The sequence below is a fragment of the Artemia sp. Qi Xiang Cuo genome, chromosome 16, assembly GCF_049724085.1.
Source record: "Artemia sp. Qi Xiang Cuo chromosome 16, ASM4972408v1, whole genome shotgun sequence".
Lineage (NCBI taxonomy): Eukaryota > Metazoa > Arthropoda > Branchiopoda > Anostraca > Artemiidae > Artemia > Artemia sp. Qi Xiang Cuo.
In genome coordinates, this window is record NC_142809.1 from 54394525 (window position 1) to 54417705 (window position 23181).

At 35.0% G+C, this 23181-nt stretch overlaps 1 protein-coding gene across 2 annotated transcripts in view; it reads right to left on the bottom strand.

Annotated features, from left to right (window-relative positions):
• Pex13 (peroxisomal biogenesis factor 13) overlaps window positions 1–23181 on the bottom strand; it is a 36179-nt gene that overhangs the window by 7259 nt on the left and 5739 nt on the right. For both annotated transcript variants that reach the window (XM_089102107.1, XM_089102108.1), the window contains exon 2: window positions 5685–6211. In XM_089102107.1, coding sequence (XP_088958233.1) covers window positions 5685–6211 — 527 coding nt within the window. The remainder of the gene's footprint in view (window positions 1–5684; window positions 6212–23181) is intronic.

The window sequence follows — 23181 nt, forward strand, 5'->3', positions numbered from 1 at the left end:
TAAATAAACAGACGTGCTGCATCCCTTCAAGCAACCATACTGGAAAGAGTCAAGTGACGATGAAATGTCCGTGAGAAGTTCACGATATATGAAAGATTCTGCAACTTTAGCAAAGTTCGGTGTGATCGAAATAGGTCTTAACTGATCACATGTCTTAGGTCCTTTAACTTTGGGTATTACGCGAACATATGCTCGCTTCCAAGCATCGGGAAAGGTTTGTTCACTGAAGCCCTGATTGATGATCGATGCCAATGGTTTTGCTAAAAACAAGGCATATTCGCGAATAAGTTTGACCGGCAACTCACCAGGGTAGGAAGAGCAATTCGGTTTTAGTTTTTTAAGTTCTTTAAAAACAGCAAATTCGGTAAACTGTTTTATTTCGTCAGTTTCACAAACTAAGAGATCAACCAATTAGGCCTCTGTAATTGAGGGGTAGGTGGTACAAATGCCAGCAAAGAACTCGTTTACGTCTGAAGCGCTCATTTGAGATCCGTCAGGCTTGGGTATTTAGCTCACTGTTAACTGACTTGCCAGTCATTTGTTTCACTGTGGAATGCCACTTCCGACTGCTACTTTGGAGAAGGGGTACTACCTTTTCCCGAACATAATTTCTTCGCTTGAAACGATTTCTAAGTTTCGCCGCCGCGGCTATTTGTCCGGAACTGTGCAGCTTGCACCTCATCTTGATCATTTGTTTGAGGTCGCTTGTGATCCATGGCTTATCGGACTCACTTACCACTACAACTCTAGTGGGAAAAAACTTGTGAAACATCTCTAACAGAAGAGAGTTAAACTGCTGAACTTTGCTATTCAGGTTTACTATAGAACACAGGTCGTCGAAGCAGTAAGTCCCGATCCACCGACCGAAATCACAGATTGATTGAGAGTTAAGCGGACGAATAGTCACTTTGGTTCTCTTTGGCTTCGGTTGGTTATTTTTGGCTTGCCAGAGAATTACATAATGATCTGAGCTGTGGAGAGGACCTAACGACCGAGGGGAGTAATAATTGTCTCTCATGTTTGTAAAAATTAGGTCTAGAGTACTGCCACTCTGGTGCGTAGCAATGGTAACTACCTGCTTCAGATCAAGGACACTAGATACCCATTGTCTGTTCGTCTGGTTAAAATCGCCAGCTATTATGAAGCCAGGATAGGCATGGGTACGACGAAGTTTATCGATGTAGGTCTGTAAGTAGCTGATAAGCTCTTTCCTATTTTTTGCACTCTCTGGGTAATACACAGATGCAATTATCAAACATGAGAACTTTTTTGATAGTTTGGATGGCTTGCACTCTACCCAGACAACTTCATGACACGAATCGGTTGGTATATTTAACAGCTCAGATGAAATGTCATTACGAATATAGATACCAACGCCACCACCTTTTCTACTCAAACCCCTATCACGGCGAGTGTTGAAATAGCTAGTGTAGCCTTTTATTCTACCCATTTCATCAGTGATATCCCAGCATTGGAGAAAACCAATAATAGGAAAATAAAGTTTCCTTTTGGTTTCAGTTTTTGGACCTTTTGGTTTACCAGATATTACTGGCTTCAATTTTAGTTACAGGAAATTGAACCTTTCTTGGTTTTCGGTCTTCCTTTTTTTTACCTTTTATTCATCCCTTGTTTCAATGTTGACATTTTGAAGTTTTCAGTGTTTTTCTTCCTTTCCCTTTTCAGCTCTGAGAACTAACCATAAACAGTAATCAAAATTATATTCTAGTTATTTTGTTACAACAGGCCTTATTTTATTGTTACAACTTAAAAACATCAGAACGCTTTTATTTCTGAAGAATTTTTTTTTTACCCAATGAAGCATAAAAATTATCAAGCAAATTGTTAAAATTAAAATCCAAAAGATCTGTTTAAAAAATAAAATAAATGGGATTTTTTTTATAAAGCTTTAAAAGCAGACGTGCAGAGGGAGCATGGATGTAGAGGAGAATTTGTAAGTGACATAATTTCTCAATATTGCGTGATATTCTAACATACGTATTTTTAATCATCCCAAAGAATCTGATAGATGGCTGCATCCCAATGCAGCCACCTATCATAGGTTCTGAAAAAGCAAAGGAATGCAGTAAAAAATGACATTATTTTAGCTACTTTAGTATTTTTTTATTTTTTTATATTTTTAATTTGTTTATATTTCTTAATATTTTGGTGTCCCTGATTATAATTTCATTGATTTGATTGTGATAGTTGTTGGTTACTTTACGTTCTTTTTTTGTGACACGAACTTATATTTGGCAATTTAACGCTTGTGAAAACTTTAAAAATAAAGCCTTATTCTATTCTATTCTAAAAAAAAACTTCCAGAAAAATTTTCTGGAACATGTTTTAACTTGGTCATAACAGTACTTTTAATCTTCTAAATACTTGTAAAAAGCCTTTCAATGTTACAGTCAATACACATTCTATTTTTTAATGTATCTTATTACCAATAAATTCTTATAGTATTACACATCTTATAGTAATACCAAAAAATCATAGGCGGCACAATAGCGCTGCCTAAGTAAAGAACGATGTGGGCACAATGTATTATTTAGTTTTCTTTTTTCTTGTCCATACCCTGGCACTTCGTATCGGAGGAGTTGTCGTAGAAACTTTAAAAAGGGCTCATTCGATTGGAAATTGGAGTGGCTAGTGCCCTTTTTAATAGTCGAAAGGGATTGGAGGGCAACTAGCCCCCCCCCCCCGCCCATCATTGCCCCACAAACAACCAAGCAAAATTTTGAGATAGCCATTTTGTTCAGCGTAGTTGATTTACAGATAGAAAATATCTTTTTGAGGAGGACACTCCCCAACAACCCTCGGGGCAAGTGTTTTAAGTTATGCCCTAAGGGCATATAAGGTTTTTATAGAAGGCGTTGCCGTAGAAACTTCAAAAAAAGCTCATTCGATTGGAAATTGAAAGGGATAGTGCCTTTTTTAATAGTTAAAGTGCTTGGAGAACGACTAACGCCCCTCTCACGCCCACCATTTTCCCAAACACATCCAATCAAAATTTTGAGACATCCATTTTGTTCAACATAGTTGAAAGCTCTTGAAATTAGGTCTTTTAGGATGATAACCCCCCTCAGAGCCCTCAGTGCAAGGGTTGTAAGTTTAGAGATATCCAATTTGTTCAACGTAGTTGAAAGTTCTGGAAATATGTATTTAAGGATGACAAACCCTCCAGAGCCCCCAGGGCAAAGGTTGTAAGTTTTACCCTGCGGACATATAAGGTTTTTATAAATAGAGTAGTTGTAAAACTTCAAAAGGGGCTCATTCAATTGGAAATTGAGAGGGCTAGTGCCCTTTGTAATTGTCTAAAGTGAGTGGAGCCCCCTCTCACACCCACCATTCCTCCAAACACATCCAATCAAGACTTTCAGATAGGCATTTTGTTCATTGTAGTAGAAAGCTCTGGAAATTAGGTCTTTAAGAATGACATCCCCCCCCCAGCACTCAGAGAAAGGGTTTTAAGTTATGCCCTGGGGGCATATAAGATTTTTATTAAAAGTATTGTCATAGAAACTTCAAAAGGGCTCATTTGATTGGAAATTGAAAGAGCTAGGGCCATTTTTAATAGTTGAAAGTGATTGGAGAGTGATTACCACCCCTCTCAAGCCCACAATTTTTCCAAACACATCCAATCAAAATTTTGAGATAGGCTTGTTGTCCAAAGTAGTTGAAAGTCCTGGAAATTCAGTCTTAGAGAATGACAACCACCCTAATGGCTCTTATGGTAAGAGCTGTAATTTATGATCTGGGGGACTATAAGCTGTTTATAGAAAGCGTTGTCACTTCAAAAAAGACTTATTTAACGGATAGTCGAAGACCGAATGCCCTTTTTAATAGACGAAAGCGATTGTAAGGCTTGGCATTTTTAAAGCAAAGATCTATTGGAGTATGATGCATATTTGTTCTTGTTGTTTAGACCAGGGCACTTCGTATCGAAGGAGTTGTCGTAGGAACTTCGAAAAGGGCTCATTTGATTGAAAATAGAAAGGGCTGATGCCCTTTTTAATAGTCAAAAGTGATTGGAGGGCAACTAGTCCCCCTTCCACTCCCACCCTCCCATTCGCCCATTATGTTTAAAAACTAAATGTTGCCTTACGATTAAATTAAAATGCACTGTGATAATGCTAATTCCCAATAAGGCATCTCAGCAGTATCCCAATAGTGACTGAGGGTATTATGTTCAAACTTCCAGGGCTACTTCTGCTCTTAAAATTTAACCAAATCAAAATAGCATAAGTGTATCCAAGCTATCAAAGAAAGTAAACAGATTTTTTTGTGAATGGTATCAAGTTTTCCATGGTCAACTAAATTTTTCTTAAAAAGATTTTTAAAAGGGTGTATGTTTTTAAAAATTGCTGAAAATTTTTCTCCAGCATACAAATAGCAGGCTAAACTATACAGTCTTAAAAAACGAAAGGATTTAAAGTATTATTATTTTTTTTTCCTTGAAAAGACTATGTCAATATACAACGAACAGAAATTAATTAAAAAAAACTTTTCCACAAAATAAGTTTTTCAAAGAAAAGTAAATAACTCCATTAAACCAACACTGGGCAAAAATCAACTCAAATAATCTACCAAGCTCGAAACTACCACAAATCAGCATCGATAAATAAATGAAACACAAAACGAACAGAAATTACAAAAAATAACCGAGTCAAACTCAAAACGAGCAGAAATTAACATAAGTTGTGCTCAAAAACCCTATGCCCTCCCAAGGCCAGAACATAATTTGCACTTTACTGAAAAAAATACAAATGTTTTTACTTTTATAACTTTAATAAATCAAATAGTATTAATATTTTGATTACTAAATATCAGTATATGTATATTAAACTGACAATGCACATTCATTTATATTTTTTCAGTAAAGTGCAGATTTTGTTCTGGCCTTGGGAAGGCATAGGGGTTTTGAGCCCAACTTATGCTTATTTCTGCTCTTTTTTAGTTTGACTGGGTTATTTATTGTAATTTCTGTTCGTTTTGGGTTTCATTTATTTATTGATGCTGATTGTGGTATTTTGACGCTTGGTAGATTATTTGATTTTATTTTTGCTCATTTGTTGCTTAATGGAGTTCTTTACTTTTCTTTGAAAAACTTATTTTGTGGAAAACATTTTCTAATTAATATTCAGAAAGATCCAGAAAGAATGACAAAATCAACAGCTGTGAAACTATTTTTCGTCCTCTGAAAATTTACAGCAACACCAAGAACTGCTCTGAAAGTGCTATAAACAGCTTCTAGAGTAGAATCAAGCATGATACTAACTGATGATAATGCACTAACAATTGATTCAATGCATGGAAGGCAGTTCTTGAGCTCTCTTCAGCTGATATGATAAATCGATTCTCCTAGTCTTGTTTCAGAAAGAGAATGACAAAATCAACATATTTCATCTCCTAATAATATTTATTCATAATGTGTATGTCCCCATCTCCCCAGAGAAAAGTTAATAATGGCTTTCTTATGTTTTGACTATGTACACCTATAGTAATAACCACACCTAGGATAATACTGGAGCAAGGTATTAGAACGAAAACCAGTGACCTAAAAATGCACTTTTTCTGCATTTCATACCCCTCCCTGGGAAATAACCTAATATCCACTATCATATTTAAGCTGTATGAGTACACTCAGTAAGTTACTCAGTAATACTCAACAGAAATAAACTTACCAATGTAGTAAAGCATCTTTCTTAAGAACCACTTGAATGTCTTCATAATTGCCAAAGCTGACAGAACAGCTGTGAAATTATTTTTCATCCTCTGAAAATTTTCAGCAACACCAAGAACTGCTCTGAAAGTGCTATAAACAGCTCCAAGAGTAGAATCAAGCATCATACTAACTGATGAAAATGCTCTAACAATTGATTCAATGGATTGGAAGGCAGCTCTTGAGCTCTCCTCAGCTGACATGATAAATCGATTCCCCTGGTCTTGTTGAAGACCATACCCCCCATAGGCACCATACCCTCCATAGCTCCCATATTGAGGTCTGTAGTCATAGCCATACATTCCAGAAGAATATGGACTTGAATAGCTTCCATACTGATTTGAAGGGTATCCATAATTCGAGACTGAGCTATATTGGTTTGTTACAGAAGGCTGGTAAACCCTTGGAGGAACAGGAGGGGCAGCTCTTCCTCCGCCATTGATTTCAAAATTACCAGGTGGTAGATTATATTGAAATCCAGGGCTTAACCTGAAATATATAATTTAAGAAGCAAAGAATTTGGAAAAAAAGACAGGATAAAAAAAACATTAAAACTTTGTATTTTTAAGCCAATATACTCAATTCATTCACAGCCTTAAGAGATTAATTATTTGCATTAACTTTAAGGAGAATCTTTGCCCGAATTGGGCACTAATTACTGATGTCCTGAGGATACTTAACAGCATACCTTCACACACAGGGAATTTCTCCCTAAGGTTTGTAACAAGGAAAGGAAGATTGTGGCTTAAGCATTCTTTTTTTTTAGGCATTTAGCTCTCCTGTTTTAAAGAACTCTGATCATCCTAACATATGTAAAATTTGAGTTTACTTTTAGAGGGAAAGGAGAAAATCTTAAACCAAGTGTTAAGACAACAAAAATAAATACTTTGATGCTATCTTAATTTTTATCAAACTTCTCTCCATTAGTTTTATCTCTCCATTTTTATCACACTTCTCCTTTCTGTGACCTGGGCCTAGTTTTAACTTTAGGGGGACTATGGCTCTTCCCCAATGGCACCCCTGACTACAAAATACAACTGAAAATTGGATCTAATTATTGGTATTGCTTGACATGTAGAAAAACACTATAGCCTACATAGAAATGGGATATTTGGGCAATTAACATAATGTGTTAAATAAAAAATAAATACAATAATGAATCATTATTATTATTACATGTCTTTAAACATCAGGAATGTTGGTAGCATACAAGCAACAGTGCCTACAAGTGGATACTGCTGCATATACAAGCAGCAGTTGATAGCATTACCTTACTGGCTGATGGTGCTAACAGTTCTTAATTGTGGCAAAAAGCATTTTAGGAGCAAAATATCTGACTCTGAATTTTAGTTTCTTAATCTCTCTGCTAAGTTTTGACAACCCTAATGTATTAGGAAATAAAGGTTATCCAGTTCACTCGCCAGGATTATCTTGACAGTCTTTCCTAGTTTCTTCTAATGTCCATATATTGAGCAATTTTCGTGTGTGGTTCTTTCAAAGTTGTACCCTCCCACCAAGACATTGTCTGCCCTCCCCAAACAAACTCTTGAGTACCTGTCTAACAAGCTTTATTTATCAAAATAAGAAAACCTAGAAACCTATAGCTACTTCTAAATGGGCTTCCACAGTGCTTAATGAGTGGCTAGATTATCTTGGGTGATGCAAAGTTTGTACATGTAATTTGTCTATGCTTCAAAACACTTTTTAGCCCAATTTAACTTCCAAATCCTCTTGAAGTAAAGAAATCTCAAGTTCATTCATGACTGACCTGTAAACTTTCACATCATCTGCAAACATTTTTAAGGTCAAATTCCTAACACCACATGGCAAGTCATTGATATAACAATATTTATGAGAACCAGAATGCACTAATACCACCAGCTATGCATATCTGTTTCATAAAGCAGTTTTTTTGTTATGTTAATATACTCAGTCTTATTTGGTATTAAATTGGGCTAAAAAGTATTTTGAAGCTTAGACAAATTACATGTACAAACTTTGCATCACCCCAGATAATCTAGCCACTCATTAAGCACTGTGGAAGCCCATTTAGTAGTAGCTATAGGTTTCTAGATCTTCTTATTTTGATAAATAAAGCTTGTTAGACTGGTACTCAAGAGTTTGTTTGGGGAGGGCTTACAGCATGTGGGTGGGAGGGTACAACTTTGAAAGAACCACAAACGAAAATTGCTCAATATATGGACAGTATAAGAAACTAGGAAAGACTTTGTCAAAATAATCCTAGGTGCACAGTGCACCTGGTCACTAAAGAATCCTGAATACAAATCACTTTGGTGGCATGTCTCTGAACATCTTCAAGCACTTTTATGTCTTTTTAAACAAGAGGAGGCAAGACATTCCAACTTCAAGCTTAGGACACACAAGTCCCTTATCCAGAAGACTGATGACTTAGGGGAACAAGTGGAAAGAGTATGCTTATTCAGCTCCATGGTTAAATTAGCACAAGCATCAGACTTCTTAGCATGAGTGCTGAATTTTAATTCATTATCAATAGTGATTCCAATATCTTGCTCAGTATTTACACAGGAAAGTGGATGACCTGAGAGACAATAAGATTGACAATGGTTCATTTTGCCAAGGTGAATGACATGGCACTTGACAACATTAAATTTAGTAGCCAAGCCTCAGCCCATTGATCAAGCAGTCCAAGATTATTTTAAAAAAAGGGTATGATCTTCACAGGACAAGGCTCATCCAATGAGCTTCAGTTCATCAGCATGGAGCATTAGTTTACTGCTGATAGTGGAAGGAACATCATTGATGTAGATATTAAAACATGTAGGACCCAAAACACAACCCTGAGGAACTTCACTCAAAACATGCTTTGACAAAGAAAGAATACAGCAACTGGAGTCATCACATAACAAAACACATTGAGAATGAATATAAAGAAAATCCCGGATCCAGAGCAGGGACTTCTCTTACAAAAAGGAGAATATCTAGTGCAAAAACCAGATCCATCAATCCATTGGATTTCAGGAAGGTTAAGTCCCCCAGAAGGACAAGATCATAACTTGCAAAATTGGAAATAACATCATGGGCGTAGGCAGCATATTGTCTAGGGGGGGGGGGGGGCAGTCCATAGTGTGATGGAATTTTATCAACTGCTTTTTCCAAACCATCTGCTTTTTCAGCCATATCTAACGTAAATTTGAAGTTCTAGGGGGGGGGGCAGCTGCCCCCCTCCCTACACCCATGCATCACATGTGATAACAAAGTAGCCAAATTAGATTCAGAGTCTAAAACACAGGGGGCACTGGGGCTTCTATAAACAACACCCACTACAATTGAGATTGTTTGATTGTTTATTTTTATCCAAACAGACTCAATTCCATTAGTCATAAGAGAATTAAAATGAATGAGCCTAACCTTTAGTCTATCTCTTACATATAAACACACTCCTCTGGGACAAAGTGGGGAATTCAGGTAAGAAAAGAGTTTGTAACCATTAATTTGGATTTTATCAGGTGATAAGGCTGACAAGGAGTTTTAGGTTCAACTTCTCTAATTGCTGCAACATCCACTTCTGCCATTAACATACAAAAGGAAAGTTTATTAAGGAGGCTATTAAAATTAGAACTAAGGAACTTCATTCCTTGAGAGGTAGGAATCCAAGAGGATGCAAGAACCAAAGAACTAGGCATATTGTTGGATACCATGCTGTGAAATGACAAGGTAGAAACAGTAGGTGAGCCAGTTACTGTAGAAGAAATACCAGAAATAAAAGCAAAAGAAAGGACAAATCCTTCATAAACAAACAGAAGGAGATAGGACAAAGACAACTACCCAACTAGATACTATTAGCAGCCTTCAACTTTCAAGGAGGTAGCCAAACCCAAAGAAACTGACTGAAATCTATTTTGGAAATAACCTAGCATCCAAATAGTCTAAGCTCCTTAAATTTTAATAGACTATAAATTTACCAACCCAACCAAAGACAGTGCATAGTGGCTTTTAATTTGGCTAATAGAGTCCACTAGTACTCCTTACCAGATGACTTGATGCAATGAAAGTTTGTTGTTGTTTAAGGAAGATATTGTAGGTACACCATTTTACTCAATGCAGTATATTGAGGTATCAACAAATGAAATAACATCATTTTTATACAATCCTAAAAAGGGCTTATCCCAGATTTGCCTCTCACTCACTTGGACTATCTGTCTTGGCTTTTTCTACAATTAGCCATGTCTTGATCCCTACTATAAAATACTTGATTTTGATTTTTTAGCTCAATTTCTAGGTGGTGCTACAATTTACCTAGGATTAAAGTGAAAATATCATTTGATGCCTTTTTTTATGCTCTTTCATAATTCAATAATTGCTTCTGAGGCTAGTTGCATCTTGAGCCCTTAAAGGGGTTACAAAGGTATTTCATTTTTGTAACCACACAAAGAAGTTATCAACACTAGTTAAGTTATTGATAAGTGGTTAAAAACAGTGTTAATTTATATATAGGTTGTTCAAGAGTAATATATTCCAAAAATACTTATTTATAAAAATTCAAACCTTATTCATTAGGCAACTCAAATATAAACTGTTTTCCTACTGCTTCAAGTTTTTAAAATGCTGTCAATAAAAATAGAGCTGAATTTTGCAATTTGAAACTTTGCTGTCAACAATTCAGGGTATATATATGCACATTAGGGGGGTGGGGGATAAAGTTCATGGTGAATTTGCAGTGGGTCATTTAATTTAGCTAGGATGAAAGTGAAAACATTATTTGATGCTTTTTTATGCTCTTTAATAATTCATGTAAAATGCCTTTAGGCAGGGGCATCCCAAGACTCATTTCATGGGGGGGGGGGGGGGTTCAATCTTTGTAAATTTTACCAAATTGCTACCTGATTTATGCCAAACTTTCAACATAAATCAATAATTTTGTTAAATTTCAGGCAATTTTGCAAATTTTCAGCTGAAATTTTTGCCTTCAGTGAAAATTTTACCAAATGCCAAAACCATTGGAGGGGCAGCACACCCCTCCCTTGCCCCCCTTGGGATGCCCCTGCCTTTGGGGCCCCGGTAAAATTCTACTTTAGTTACTTTTGGCTATCTTGGAAAGGAGTTGGGTTAGGAAAATGAAACTTTCAGGGATGGATGTACATGCTAAGGTTTGTCCCGGGAAGGTACTTTGAAGTACCTACCTCCACTCATCCCCCACCCTCTATATAATGGTAAATTACTGCACATTACTAGTTGTTTTTAACTCATATTTCATCCTATATTACTATCATAAATATAAATCACTGCTTACCTTACACAACTTCTGCTTTTAACCTTGTTCATTAAAATATATTCCAAAATCCTATTTAAATCCTAAGCCATTTAATTTTCAAACCATGCTGACTTTCTTTATGGTATATGAAACCCAGTTAGTTGTGATGTCACACTTGCCTTATCAGACACCCTTACCCTTAAGGGTAGCAGGCACATGCCAAACGACTCTGTTGATAAGACCATTTAAAATGTATTAATTAGGGAAAGGATTTCACAAGAGAGAACAGTAAAAATAACCTAATCCTTTTTAGAGGACAAATTATGTCATAGGAAGATGTTTAGGAAGCATTAATAGATAAAGTGCTAAAAACATCGGGAATCGACTTCAGAGGACACGTTATATCACGGAAAGAGGTTTTTAAAATCCCCCTTCCTCCCAAACTCAAAATTTACAAAATTTTTCTTTAGAATCTTTTAAATATTTATAAAGCACTAAGAGATAGAGAGCTACAATTTTCAGAATGGACTTCAGAGGACACGTTATATCAGGGGAAGAGGGTTTTAAAATCCCCCTTCCCCCCAAACTCAAAATTTTCCAAAATTATATTTTAAAAGCATTTTAAATATTTCTAAAGCACTAATAGATAGAGAGCTAAAAACATCAGAATCGACTTCAGAGGACACGTTATATCACGGGAAGTGTTTTTGAAAATCCCCCGTCCTCCCAAACTCAAAATTTTCCAAAATTCTACATTAGAAGCTTTTTATATATTTCTAAATCGCTAAGACAGAGATTGCTAACAACATCAGAATCGACTTAAGAGGACACGTTATATCAAGGGAAGAGGGTTTTAAAATCCCCCTTCCCCCCAAACTCAAAATTTTCCAAAATTCTACTTTAGAAGCTTTTTAAATATTTCTAAAGCACTAATAGATAGAGCGCTACAAGTTTCAGAATCGACTTCAGAGGACACGTTATATCACGGGAAGAGGGTTTTAAAATCCCCCTTCCCCCCAAACTCAAAATTTCCAAAAATTTAATTTAGAAGCTTTTTAATATATCTAAATCACTATTAGATAGAGCGCTACAAGTTTCAGAATTGACTTCAGAGGACACGTTATATCACGGGAAGAGGGTTTTAAAATCCCCCTTCCCCCTAACTCAAAATTTTCCAAAATTTTATTTTAAAATCTTTTTAAATATTTCTAAAGCACTAATAGATAGAGTGCTAAAAACATCAGACTCAACTTCAGAGGACAAGTTATATCACGGGAAGTGGTTTTGAAAATCTCCCTTCCCCCCAAACTCAAAATTTTCCAAAAGTCTACTTGAGAAGCTTTTTAAATATTTCTAAAGCGCTAAGACATAGAGTGCTAAAAACATCAGAATCGACTTCAGAGGACACGTTATATCACGGGAAGAGGTTTTTAAAATCCCCCGTCCCCACAAACTCAAAAATTTCCAAAATTATACTATTATAAGCTTTTTTAAATATTTCTAAAGCACTAATAGATAGAGCGCTACAAGTTTCAGAATTCACTTCAGAGGACAAATTATATCACGGGAAAAGGGTTTTAAAATCCCCCTTCCCCCCAAACTCAAAATTTACAAAAATTTACTTTAGAAGCATTTAAATATTTATAAAGCACTAATAGATAGAGCGCTACAACTTTCAGAATTGACTTCAGAGGACACGTAATATCAGGGGAAGAGGTTTTTAAAATCCCCCGACCCCCCAAACTCAAAAATTTCAAAAAATATATTTAAAAAGCTTTTTAAAAAATTATAAATCAAAATAATATAGAGTGCTATAACCTAAATAATAGACGGCAGATGACACGTTATATCTCGGGAAGTGGTTTGGAAAATCCCCCTTCCTCCCAAAATCAAATTTTTCCAAATTCTAATTTATAAGATTTTTCAATATTTCTAAAGCTCTAATACATATAGTTATAAAAACATCAGAATAGTCTTCAGATGACACGTTATATCACCGGAAGTTGTTTTTAAAATCCCCCTTCCACCCAAACTCAAAATTTTCAAAAATTATAATTGTGGAGAAAATAATTATGGACCAATGCGCTAAGACATAGATAGATTCAAACATCTGACTTATATAAAGTTTTCTAGTTAGATCAAGTGACGAGGTCAAGTTAATCCCCCTTCCCCCCACAAAACAAATTGACTAAAATAATGCTGTATGATCTTTTTATTTAAGTAAATATAACTAATACCTAGATTGATAAATAAAACCGAATAGAAGTAATTGGAACATTGAGATCTCGGGACGTGTTTTTGAAAATCCCCTTCCCCCCAACTCAAAAATTTCCAAAATTTTACTTTAGAAGCTTTTTTAAATATTTCTAAAGCACTAATAGATAGAGCACTACAAATATCAGAATTGACTTCAGAGGACAAATTATGTTACGGGAAGATGTTTTTGGAATCTCCCTTCCCCCCTAACTCAAAATTTTCCAAAATTCTACTTTAGAAGCTTTCTAAATATTTCTAAAGCGCTAAGACATTGAGTGCTAAAAACATCAGAATCGACTTCAGAGGACACGTTATATCACGGGAATAGGTTTTTAACATCCCCCTTCCACCCAAACTCAAAATTTTAACATATTTTAATTTTTTATCTTTTTTAATTATTACTAAAGCACTATTATATAGTGCGCTACAAGTTTCAGAATCGACTTCAGAGGACACGTTATATCACGGGAAGAGGGTTTTAAAATCCCCCTTCCCCCCAAACTCAAAATTTCCAAAATTTTACTTTAGAAGCTTTTATATTTTTATAAAGCACTAATATATAGAGCGCTAAAAGCTTCAGAATTGACTTCAGAGGACACGTTATATCAGGGGAAGAGGTTTTTAAAATCCCCCTTCCACCCAAACTCAAAATTTTCCAAAATTCTAATTCATAATCTTTTTAAATATTTATAAAGCTCTAAGAGATATAGAGCTACAAACATGAGAATAGACTTCAGAGGACACGTTATATCATGGGAAGTGGTTTTGAATATCTCCCTTCCACCCAATCTCAAAAATTGAAAAAATTATAATTTCGAAGCTTTTTTCAATATTTCTAAAGCACTAATAGATAGAGCGCTACAAGTTTCAGAATCGACTTCAGAGGACACGTTATATCACGGGAAGAGGGTTTTAAAATCCCCCTTCCCCCAAACTCAAAATTTCCAAAATTTTACTTTAGAAGCTTTTACATATTTCTAAAGCACTAATAGATAGAGAGCTACAATTTTCAGAATTGACTTCAGAGGACACGTTATATCACGGGAAGAGGGTTTTAAAATCCCCCTTCCACCCTAACTCAAAATTTTCCAAAATTTTATTTTACAAGATTTTTAAATATTTCTAAAGCACTAATAGATAGAGTGCTAAAACCATCAGAATCGACTTCAGAGGACACGTTATATCACGGGAAGTGGTTTTGACAATCCCCCTCCCAAACACAAAATTATCCAAAATTCTACTTTATAAGCTATTTAAATATTTCTAAAGCTCTAAGACATAGAGTGCTAAAAACATCAGAATCGACTTCAGAGGACACGTTATATCACGGGAAGAGGTTTTTAAAATCCCCCTTCCCCCCAAACTCAAAAATTTCCAAAATTATACTTTAGAAGCTTTTTTAAATATTTCTAAAGCACTAATAGATAGAGCGCTACAAGTTTCAGAATCGACTTCAGAGGACACGTTATATCACGGGAAGAGGGTTTTAAAATCCCCCTTCCCCCCAAACTCAAAATTTCCCAAATTTTAATTTATAAGCTTTTAAATATTTCTAAAGCACTAATAGATAGAGCGCTACAATTTTCAGAATTGACTTCAGAGGACACGTTATATCACGGGAAGAGGGTTTTAAAATCCCCCTTCCCCCCTAACTCAAAATTTTCAAATATTTTATTTTAATATCTTTTTAAATATTTCTAAAGCACAAATAGATAGAGTGCTAAAAACTTCAGAATTAACATCAGAGGACACGTTATATCACGGGAAGATTTTTTTAAAATCCCTCGTACCAAAACAAAAAATTTTTTAAAAAAAAATACTTTTTAAGATTTTTATTTATTTCTAATGCGATAAGACAAATAGTGCTAAAAACATCAGAATTAACTTCAGAGGACACGTTATATCACGGGAAGAGGGTTTTAAAATCCCCCTTCCCCCCAAACTCAAAATTTTCAAAAATTCTACTTTAGTAGATTTTTAAATATTTCTAAAGCTCTAAGACAGTGAGTGCTAAAAACATCAGAATCGACTTCAGAGGACACGTTATATCACGTTAAGTGGTTTTGAAAATCCCCCTTCCCCCCAAACTCAAAATTTTACAAAATTCTACTTTAGAAGCTTTTTTAAATATTTCTAAAGCACTAATAGATAGAGCACTACAAATATCAGAATTGACTTCAGAGGACAAATTATGTTACGGGAAGATGTTTTTGGAATCTCCTCCCCCCTAACTCAAAATTTTCCAAAATTCTATTTTAGAAGCTTTCTAAATATTTCTAAAGCTTTAATAGATAGAGTGCTAAAAACATCAGAATCAACTTCAGAGGACACCTTATATCACGGGAAGATGTTTTTTAAATCCCCCTTCCCCCAAACTCAAAAATTTTCCAAAAAGCTACTTTAGCAGCTTTTAAAATATTTCTAAAGCAATAATAGATAGAGTGCTAAAAACATCAGAATCGAATTCAGAGGACACGTTATATCACGGGAAGAGGTTTTGAAAATCCCCCTTCCTCCCAAACTCAAAATTTTCCAAAATTTTATTTTAGAAGCTTTTTAAATATTTCTAAAGCACTAATAGATAGAGTGCTAAAAACATCAGAATCGACTTCAGAGGACAAGTTATCTAACATGAAGAGTTTTTGAAAATCCCCCTGCCCCCCTAACTAAAAATTTTCCAAAATTCTACTTTAGAAGCTTTAAAAATATTTATAAATCACTAACAGATAGAGTGCTAAAAACATCAGAATCGACTTCAGAGGACACGTTATATCACGGGAAGAGGTTTTGAAAATCCCCTTCCTCCCAAACTCAAAATTTTCCAAAATTTTATTTTATAAGCTTTTTAAATATTTCTAAAGCGCTAAGACATAGAGTGCTAAAAACATCAGAATCGACTTCAGAGGACACGTTATATCACGGGAAGATGTTTTTAAAATCCCCCTACCCCCCAATCTCAAAATTTTCTAAAATTCTTCTTTAGTAGCTTTTTAAATATTTCTAAAGCACTAAGACATTTAGTGCTAAAAACATGAGAATCAACTTCAGAGGACACGTTATATCACGGGAAGAGGTTTTTAAAATCCCCCTTCCCCCCAAACACAAAAATTTCCAAAATTGTACTTTGGAAGCTTTTATAAATATTTCTAAAGCACTAAGAGATAGAGCTCTACAAATATCAGAATTGACTTCAGAGGACAAATTATGTTACGGGAAGATGTTTTTGGAATCTCCCTTCCCCCCTAACTCAAAATTTTCCAAAATTCTACTTTAGAAGCTTTCTAAATATTTCTAAAGCTTTAAAAGATTGAGTTCTAAATAAATCAGAATCTACTTCAGAGGACACCTTATATCACGGGACGATGTTTTTTAAATCCCCCTTCCCCCAAACTCAAAATTTTCCAAAAAGCTACTTTAGAAGCTTTTAAAATATTTCTAAAGCACTAATAGATAGAGTGCTAAAAACATCAGAATCGAATTCAGAGGACACGTTATATCACGGGAAGAGGTTTTGAAAATCCCCCTTCCCCCCAAACTCAAAATTTTCCAAAATTTTAATTTAGAAGCTTTTAAAATATTTCTAAAGCACTAATAGATAGAGTGCTAAAAACATCAGAATCGACTTCAGAGGACACGTTATATCACGGGAAGAGGTTTTTAAAATCCCCCTTCCCCCCAAACTCAAAATTTTCCAAAAAGATACTTTAGAAGATTTTAAAATATTTCTAAAGCACTAATAGATAGAGTGCTAAAAACATCAGAATCGAATTCAGAGGACACGTTATATCACGGGAAGAGGTTTTTAAAATCCCCCTTCCACCCAAACTCAAAATTTTCCAAAATTATAATTTAGTAGCTTTTTAAATATTTCTAAAGCTCTAATAGATAGAGTGATAAAAACATCAGACTCTAATTCAGAGGACACGTTATATCACGGGAAGAGGTTTTGAAAATCCCCCTTCCCCCCAAACTCAAAATTTTCTAAAATTCTACTTTAGGAGCTTTTTAAATATTTCTAAAGCGCTAAGACATAGAGCGCTACAAACATCAGAATCAACTTTAGATGACAATTTATGTTACGGGAAGATGTTTTTTATGTCATTGGAAGATGTTTTTGAAATACCCATTACCCATTGAAATTTTGACAAAACAACATTTTACCTTAATTTTCAGTTATCAGTTTCTTTTTCTCTGGCTATAGTTCTGAAAATGCAATTTCAGTTATTTGAGTAGAATCTTAAGCCATATCAATGTTTTATTTCCAAAATTTAGGAAATGTATTTGCATATATTTAAAACCTTATAAATTGGGATTGAGAAAAATTTTGAAGCTGAAAACAATTTTGTTGTACTTCATTTAAACAGAAGATCTATTTTTCAAGGTTCCGTTGCTATAACTCACAAATTTTTAAAGGTTACTCAAAGTTTTATAAATCCCCCTTACCATTCATCCCAGTCCCCCTTCATACTCTAAAATCTGGTTGATAATTTGAAATTTGAAAAGCCTTATTTTCCACGGGGGTATTTTTTTGGGGGGAGGGGGGATTTTCCGTGAGGGTATTTCTCGTGGGGAGGGGGGTATTTTCTGCGGGGAGGTATTTTCCGGGGGGGATTTTCCGGCGGGTATTCGCCAAGAACCACAAATTTGATGGTATGAGTTTTATTAAAATCTTTTACTTTTAGGGGTTGTTTCCCCTTTTACGAAACTCAGACAAATTTGTTACACAGGCAATTTATCAACCAGATTTTAGAGTATTATTCCGGTGCAACACGTTGCAACGAAATGGTCAGCTTAGATTAGTATAAGCAGGGGCACCGCGAGCAGGTCGCTGACCCCCGCCCGCCCCCCCCCCCCCCCCCCGCTATCAAATCTCCTTTCAACTAACCTTCGCACCCTCGAAAGAAAATTTTTATATAAGTTCCAACATTTTTTACATATTTTAAATCGCGGATGTAAAAAAGAAAAGCAAAATTTTTCAACATTATAGGATTAAGCTATTTGAATATGTTTTATGTGGTTACCCATCTCAAAATGTTAAGGGGTTTCCAAAAAAATAATAAAAACGAATATAGATTATTCGGTACTTGTGCATTATAAATAGCCCACCACTATAGACTGTACAAGGAAACCAGACAAACGGGTATTTGTTAGACAAATGGATCGCAAAGCGTGATTTCTTATTGCGTTTACAATATTTAAACTGTGGTGTTTTTGGGTTTAGGGAGGGAAAAAGGTACCTGGGTTAGGTTACGTATTTAATATATGCTCTGATTTTCCGCCCCCCCCCGACTGTGCAAAAATATATACCAAAATTGTTTATAAAAAATTATATTTTAATAATATTTTATTTTATTTCATTAAAAGTAAAAAAACTTAACTTCTTTCTTGTATAGTGGTGGATTATTTATAATGCACAAGTACCGAATAATCTATAGTTAAATATTTACTTCTGCCCCCTCTCTCCCTCTCCCTATTTACGCTTTAATAACGTCTCGTAGCTTCAAGAATGAAGATTGCTACACTAAACTATTTGGACAAAAACATTTGAATTACTTTAAGAACAAATGGGGTTAGATACTGTAAATTGCCAAATTTCCTGTTACAACGTTTTAAACATTAATTAGTAAACAATAACCATAAAAAACAAATTAGTTGGGGTTATAAAGCTCTAATATATGTTTCATGAAATGGTGCATTCTCAAGGAGATTGAATTTTTTTTTTTGAAATAGTGCTCTGCCATATATCGTTCCATATGTTCTTCTCTTCTGCCATATCTGGGTTATATTGTCTCGAATGTTACGCCAGTCTCTGTCAATGTTTTGTCTTTGAGCACATGTTGCAGGGTCAACAAAATTTATGCTGTGGTTGACGCGTAAATGCTGATAGCCCTGGCTAGCCAGGCAATCTTAGACCCTCCAACAGTCGCTGATAATTGTTGTCCCTGGCAGGATTCGCTTTTGGATAAGTCCCAACAACGCGGCACTACTTCTATCTGGCACAGAAACCATGAATGAAGTACCAGGTCCTTGCTCTATTCCACCAAATACCCATTTACCCTTGACAATCCGACCACTATTATATTTACGCTTCCCAAATTGGGCTTCATCTATCTCAACAATGACTCCTTCTCCTCCCAAAGGAGCGAAGTTTGAATGACATATGTACAAACAAACCTCTCTGCAGAACTGGCTCCAATCCACAAAGGTTTGTTTACAACAAGTAACATTGTTGATCATGAAATCCTCCCTTGGAGGCGGTATTTGAAGCCAAATCCTCAAAAAACAGAAATTTTCTAGCTCAGAAAGGTGTGAACGAGCCATCCATGTTTTGTCATAGATCGATTTTGAAAAATTACACTTAACCTGAGAATATTCACGGCCACCTCGGATAGGTATAAGCCTAGACTTCTGGCAATGGAACGAATTTCTATATTTTACACAAATCTGGCCACAAATATCGCAATTCCTGCTTCTCAATAACATGCCATGGCTTTAATACAACTCTAAGACTGCCTCAACAGTAGAAAATTGAACGATACCACCACAGAAATTTATTTCACAAAAATTGCAAGACATATCTCAGTAATTGTCATTTACAGACTGAAGCTGTAACTCATAATATCTATTGCGGCTTTAATTAATTGTTTCATTGTTAAACGGCGGGAATAGTTGAACAAAGATAACAGTGAATTGGGTTATGAATATATTGGAAAGATAGGTCAACTTAGTATGGGTTTTTCCTGCATTTGAAATAGTCGCTTCTTAACAGTTGTAAATATCCTCGTCGATTCTGATGTTTTTAGCACTCTATCTATTAGTGCTTTAGAAATATTTAAAAAGCTTATAAAATAAAATTTTGGAAAATTTTGAGTTTGGGGGGAAGGGGGATTTTAAAAACCTCTTCCAGTGATATAACGTGTCCTCTGAAGTCCAGTCTGAAACTTGTAGTGCTCTATCTCTTAGTGCTTTATAAATATTTAAATGCTTCTAAAGTAAAATGTTGTAAATTTTGAGTTTGGGTGGAAGGGGGATTTTAAAAACCTCTTTCCGTGATATAAAGTGTCATCTGAAGTCGATTCTGATGTTTTTAGCACTCTATGTCTGAGCGCTTTAGAACTATTGAAAAAAGCTTTGAAAGTAAAGTTTTGGAAAATTTTGTGTTTGAGGGAAGGGGGATTTCAAAAACATCTTCCCATAACATAATTTTTCGTCTGAAGTCGATTCCGATATTTGTAGTGCTCTATGTCTTAGCGCTTTAGAAATATTTAAAAAACCTTCTAAAGTAGAATTTTGGACAGTGTTGAGTGTAGGGGGAAGGGGGATTTTCAAAACCTCGTCCCGTAGAGTGCTTTGAAAATCCTCCTTGAAGGAGGATTTTCAAAACCTCTTCCCGTAGCACTCTATGTTTTAGCGCTGTAGAAATATTTAAAAAGCTCCTAAAGTAGAATTTTAGAACATTTTGAGTTTGGGAAGAAGAGGGGTTTTAAAAACCTCTTCCCGTGATATAACGTGTCCTCTGAAGTCGATTCTGATGTTTTTAGTACTCTATGTCTTAGCGCTTTAGAAATATTTAAAAAAGCTTCTAAAGTAGAATTTTGGAAAATTTTGAGTTTGGGGGGAAGGGGGATTTTAAAAACCTCTTCCCGTGATATTACTTGTCCTCTGAAGTCGATTCTGAAAATTGTAGCTCTCTATCTATTAGTGCTTTAGAAATATTTAAAAAAGCTTCTAAAGTAAAATTTGGGACATTTTTGAGTTTGGGGTGAAGGGGGCTTTTAAAAACCTCTTCCCGTGATATAACGTGTCCTCTGAAGTCGATTCTGATGTTTTTAGCACTCTATGTCTTAGCGCTTTATAAATATTTAAAAAGCTTCTAAATTATAATTTTGGAAAATTTTGAGTTTGGGTGGAAGGGGGATTTTCAAAACCTCTTCCCGTGATATAACGTGTCCTCTGAAGTCGATTCTGATGTTTTTAGCACTCTATCTATTAGTGCTTTAGAAATATTTAAAAAGCTTTTAAAATAAAATTTTGGAAAATTTTGAGTTAGGGGGAAGGGGGATTTTAAAACCCTCTTCCCGTGATATAACGTGTCCTCTGAAGTCAATTCTGAAACTTGTAGCGCTCTATCTATTAGTGATTTAGAAATATTTAAAAGCTTCTAAAGTAAAATTTTGGAAATTTTGAGTTTGGGGGGAAGGGGGATTTTAAAAACCTCTTCCCGTGATATAACGTGTCCTCTGAAGTCGATTCTGATAATTTTAGCACTCTATCTATTATTTCTTTATAAATAAATAAATAAGCTTATAAAGTTAATTTTGAGAAATTTTTGAGATTGGGGGGAAGGGGGATTTTAAAAACCTCTTCCTGCGATATAACATGTCCTCTGGCGTTGATTCTGATGTTTTTAGCACTCTATGTGTTAGCGATTTAGAAATATTTAAAAAGATACAAAAGTAGAATTTTGGAAAATTTTTAGTTTGGGATGAAGGGGGATTTTCAAAACCACTTCCCGTGATATAACGTGTCCTCTGAAGTCGATTCTGATGTTTTTAGCACTCTATCTATTCTTGCTTAAGAAATATATAAAAATCAACTAAAATAAAATTTTGGAAAATTTTGAGTTAGGGGGGAAGGGGGATTTTAAAAACCTCTTCCCGTGATATAACGTGTCCTCTGAAGTCACTTCTGAAAATTTTAGCGCTCTATCTATTATTGCTTTAGAAATATTTAAAAGATTCTAAAGTAAATTTTTGGAAATTTTGAGTTTGGGTGGTAGACGGATTTAAAAACTCTCTTCCTGTGATATAATGTGTCCTCTAAAGTCTATTCTGAAACTTGTATTGATCTATCTAATAGCTCTTTAGAAATATTTAAAAAAGCTTCTAAATTAGAATTTTGGCAATTATTTAGTTTGTGTGGAATGGGGATTTTCAATTCATCTTCCCTCGATATAGAGTGTCCTCTAGAGTTGATTATGATGGGTTTAGCTCTCTATGTCTTAGCACTTTAGAACTATTTAAAAAGCTTCTAAAGTATAATTTTGGAAAATTTTGAGTTTGGGTGGAAGGGGGATTTTCAAAACCACTTCCCGTGATATAACGTGTCCTCTGAAGTCGATTCTGATGTTTTTAGCACTCTATCTATTAGTGCTTTAGAAATATTTAAAAAGCTTTTAAAATAAAATTTTGGAAAATTTTGAGTTAGGGGGAAGGGGGATTTTAAAACCCTCTTCCCGTGATATAACGTGTCCTCTGAAGTCAATTCTGAAACTTGTAGCGCTCTATCTATTAGTGCTTTAGAAATATTTAAAAGCTTCTAAAGTAAAATTTTGGAAATTTTGAGTTTGGGAGGAAGGGGGATTTTCAAAACCTCTTCCCGTGATATAACGTGTCCTCTGAAGTCGATTCTGATGTTTTTAGCACTCTATCTATTAGTGCTTTAGAAATATTTAAAAAGCTTATAAATTATAATTTTGGAAAATTTTGAGTTTGGGTGGAAGGGGGATTTTAAAACCCTCTTCCCGTGATATAACGTGTCCTCTGAAGTCAATTCTGAAACTTGTAGCTCTCTATCTTTTAGTGATTTAGAAATATTTAAAAGATTCTAAATTAAAATTTTGTAAATTTTGAGTTTGGGGGGAAGGGGGATTTTAAAAACCTCTTCCCGTGATATAACGTGTCCTCTGAAGTCGATTCTGATGTTTTTAGCTCTCTATCTCTTAGAGCTTTATAAATATTTACAAAGCTTCTAAAGTAGCATTTTTGAAAATTTTGAGATTGGGGGGAAGGGGGATTTTCAAAACCTCTTCCCGTGATATAACGTGTCCTCTGAAGTCGATTCTGATGTTTTTAGCACTCTATGTCTTAGTGCTTTAGAAATATTTAAAAAGCTTCTAAAATATAATTTTTGAAAATTTTGAGTTTGGGTGGAAGGGGGATTTTCAAAACCTCTTCCCGTGATATAACGT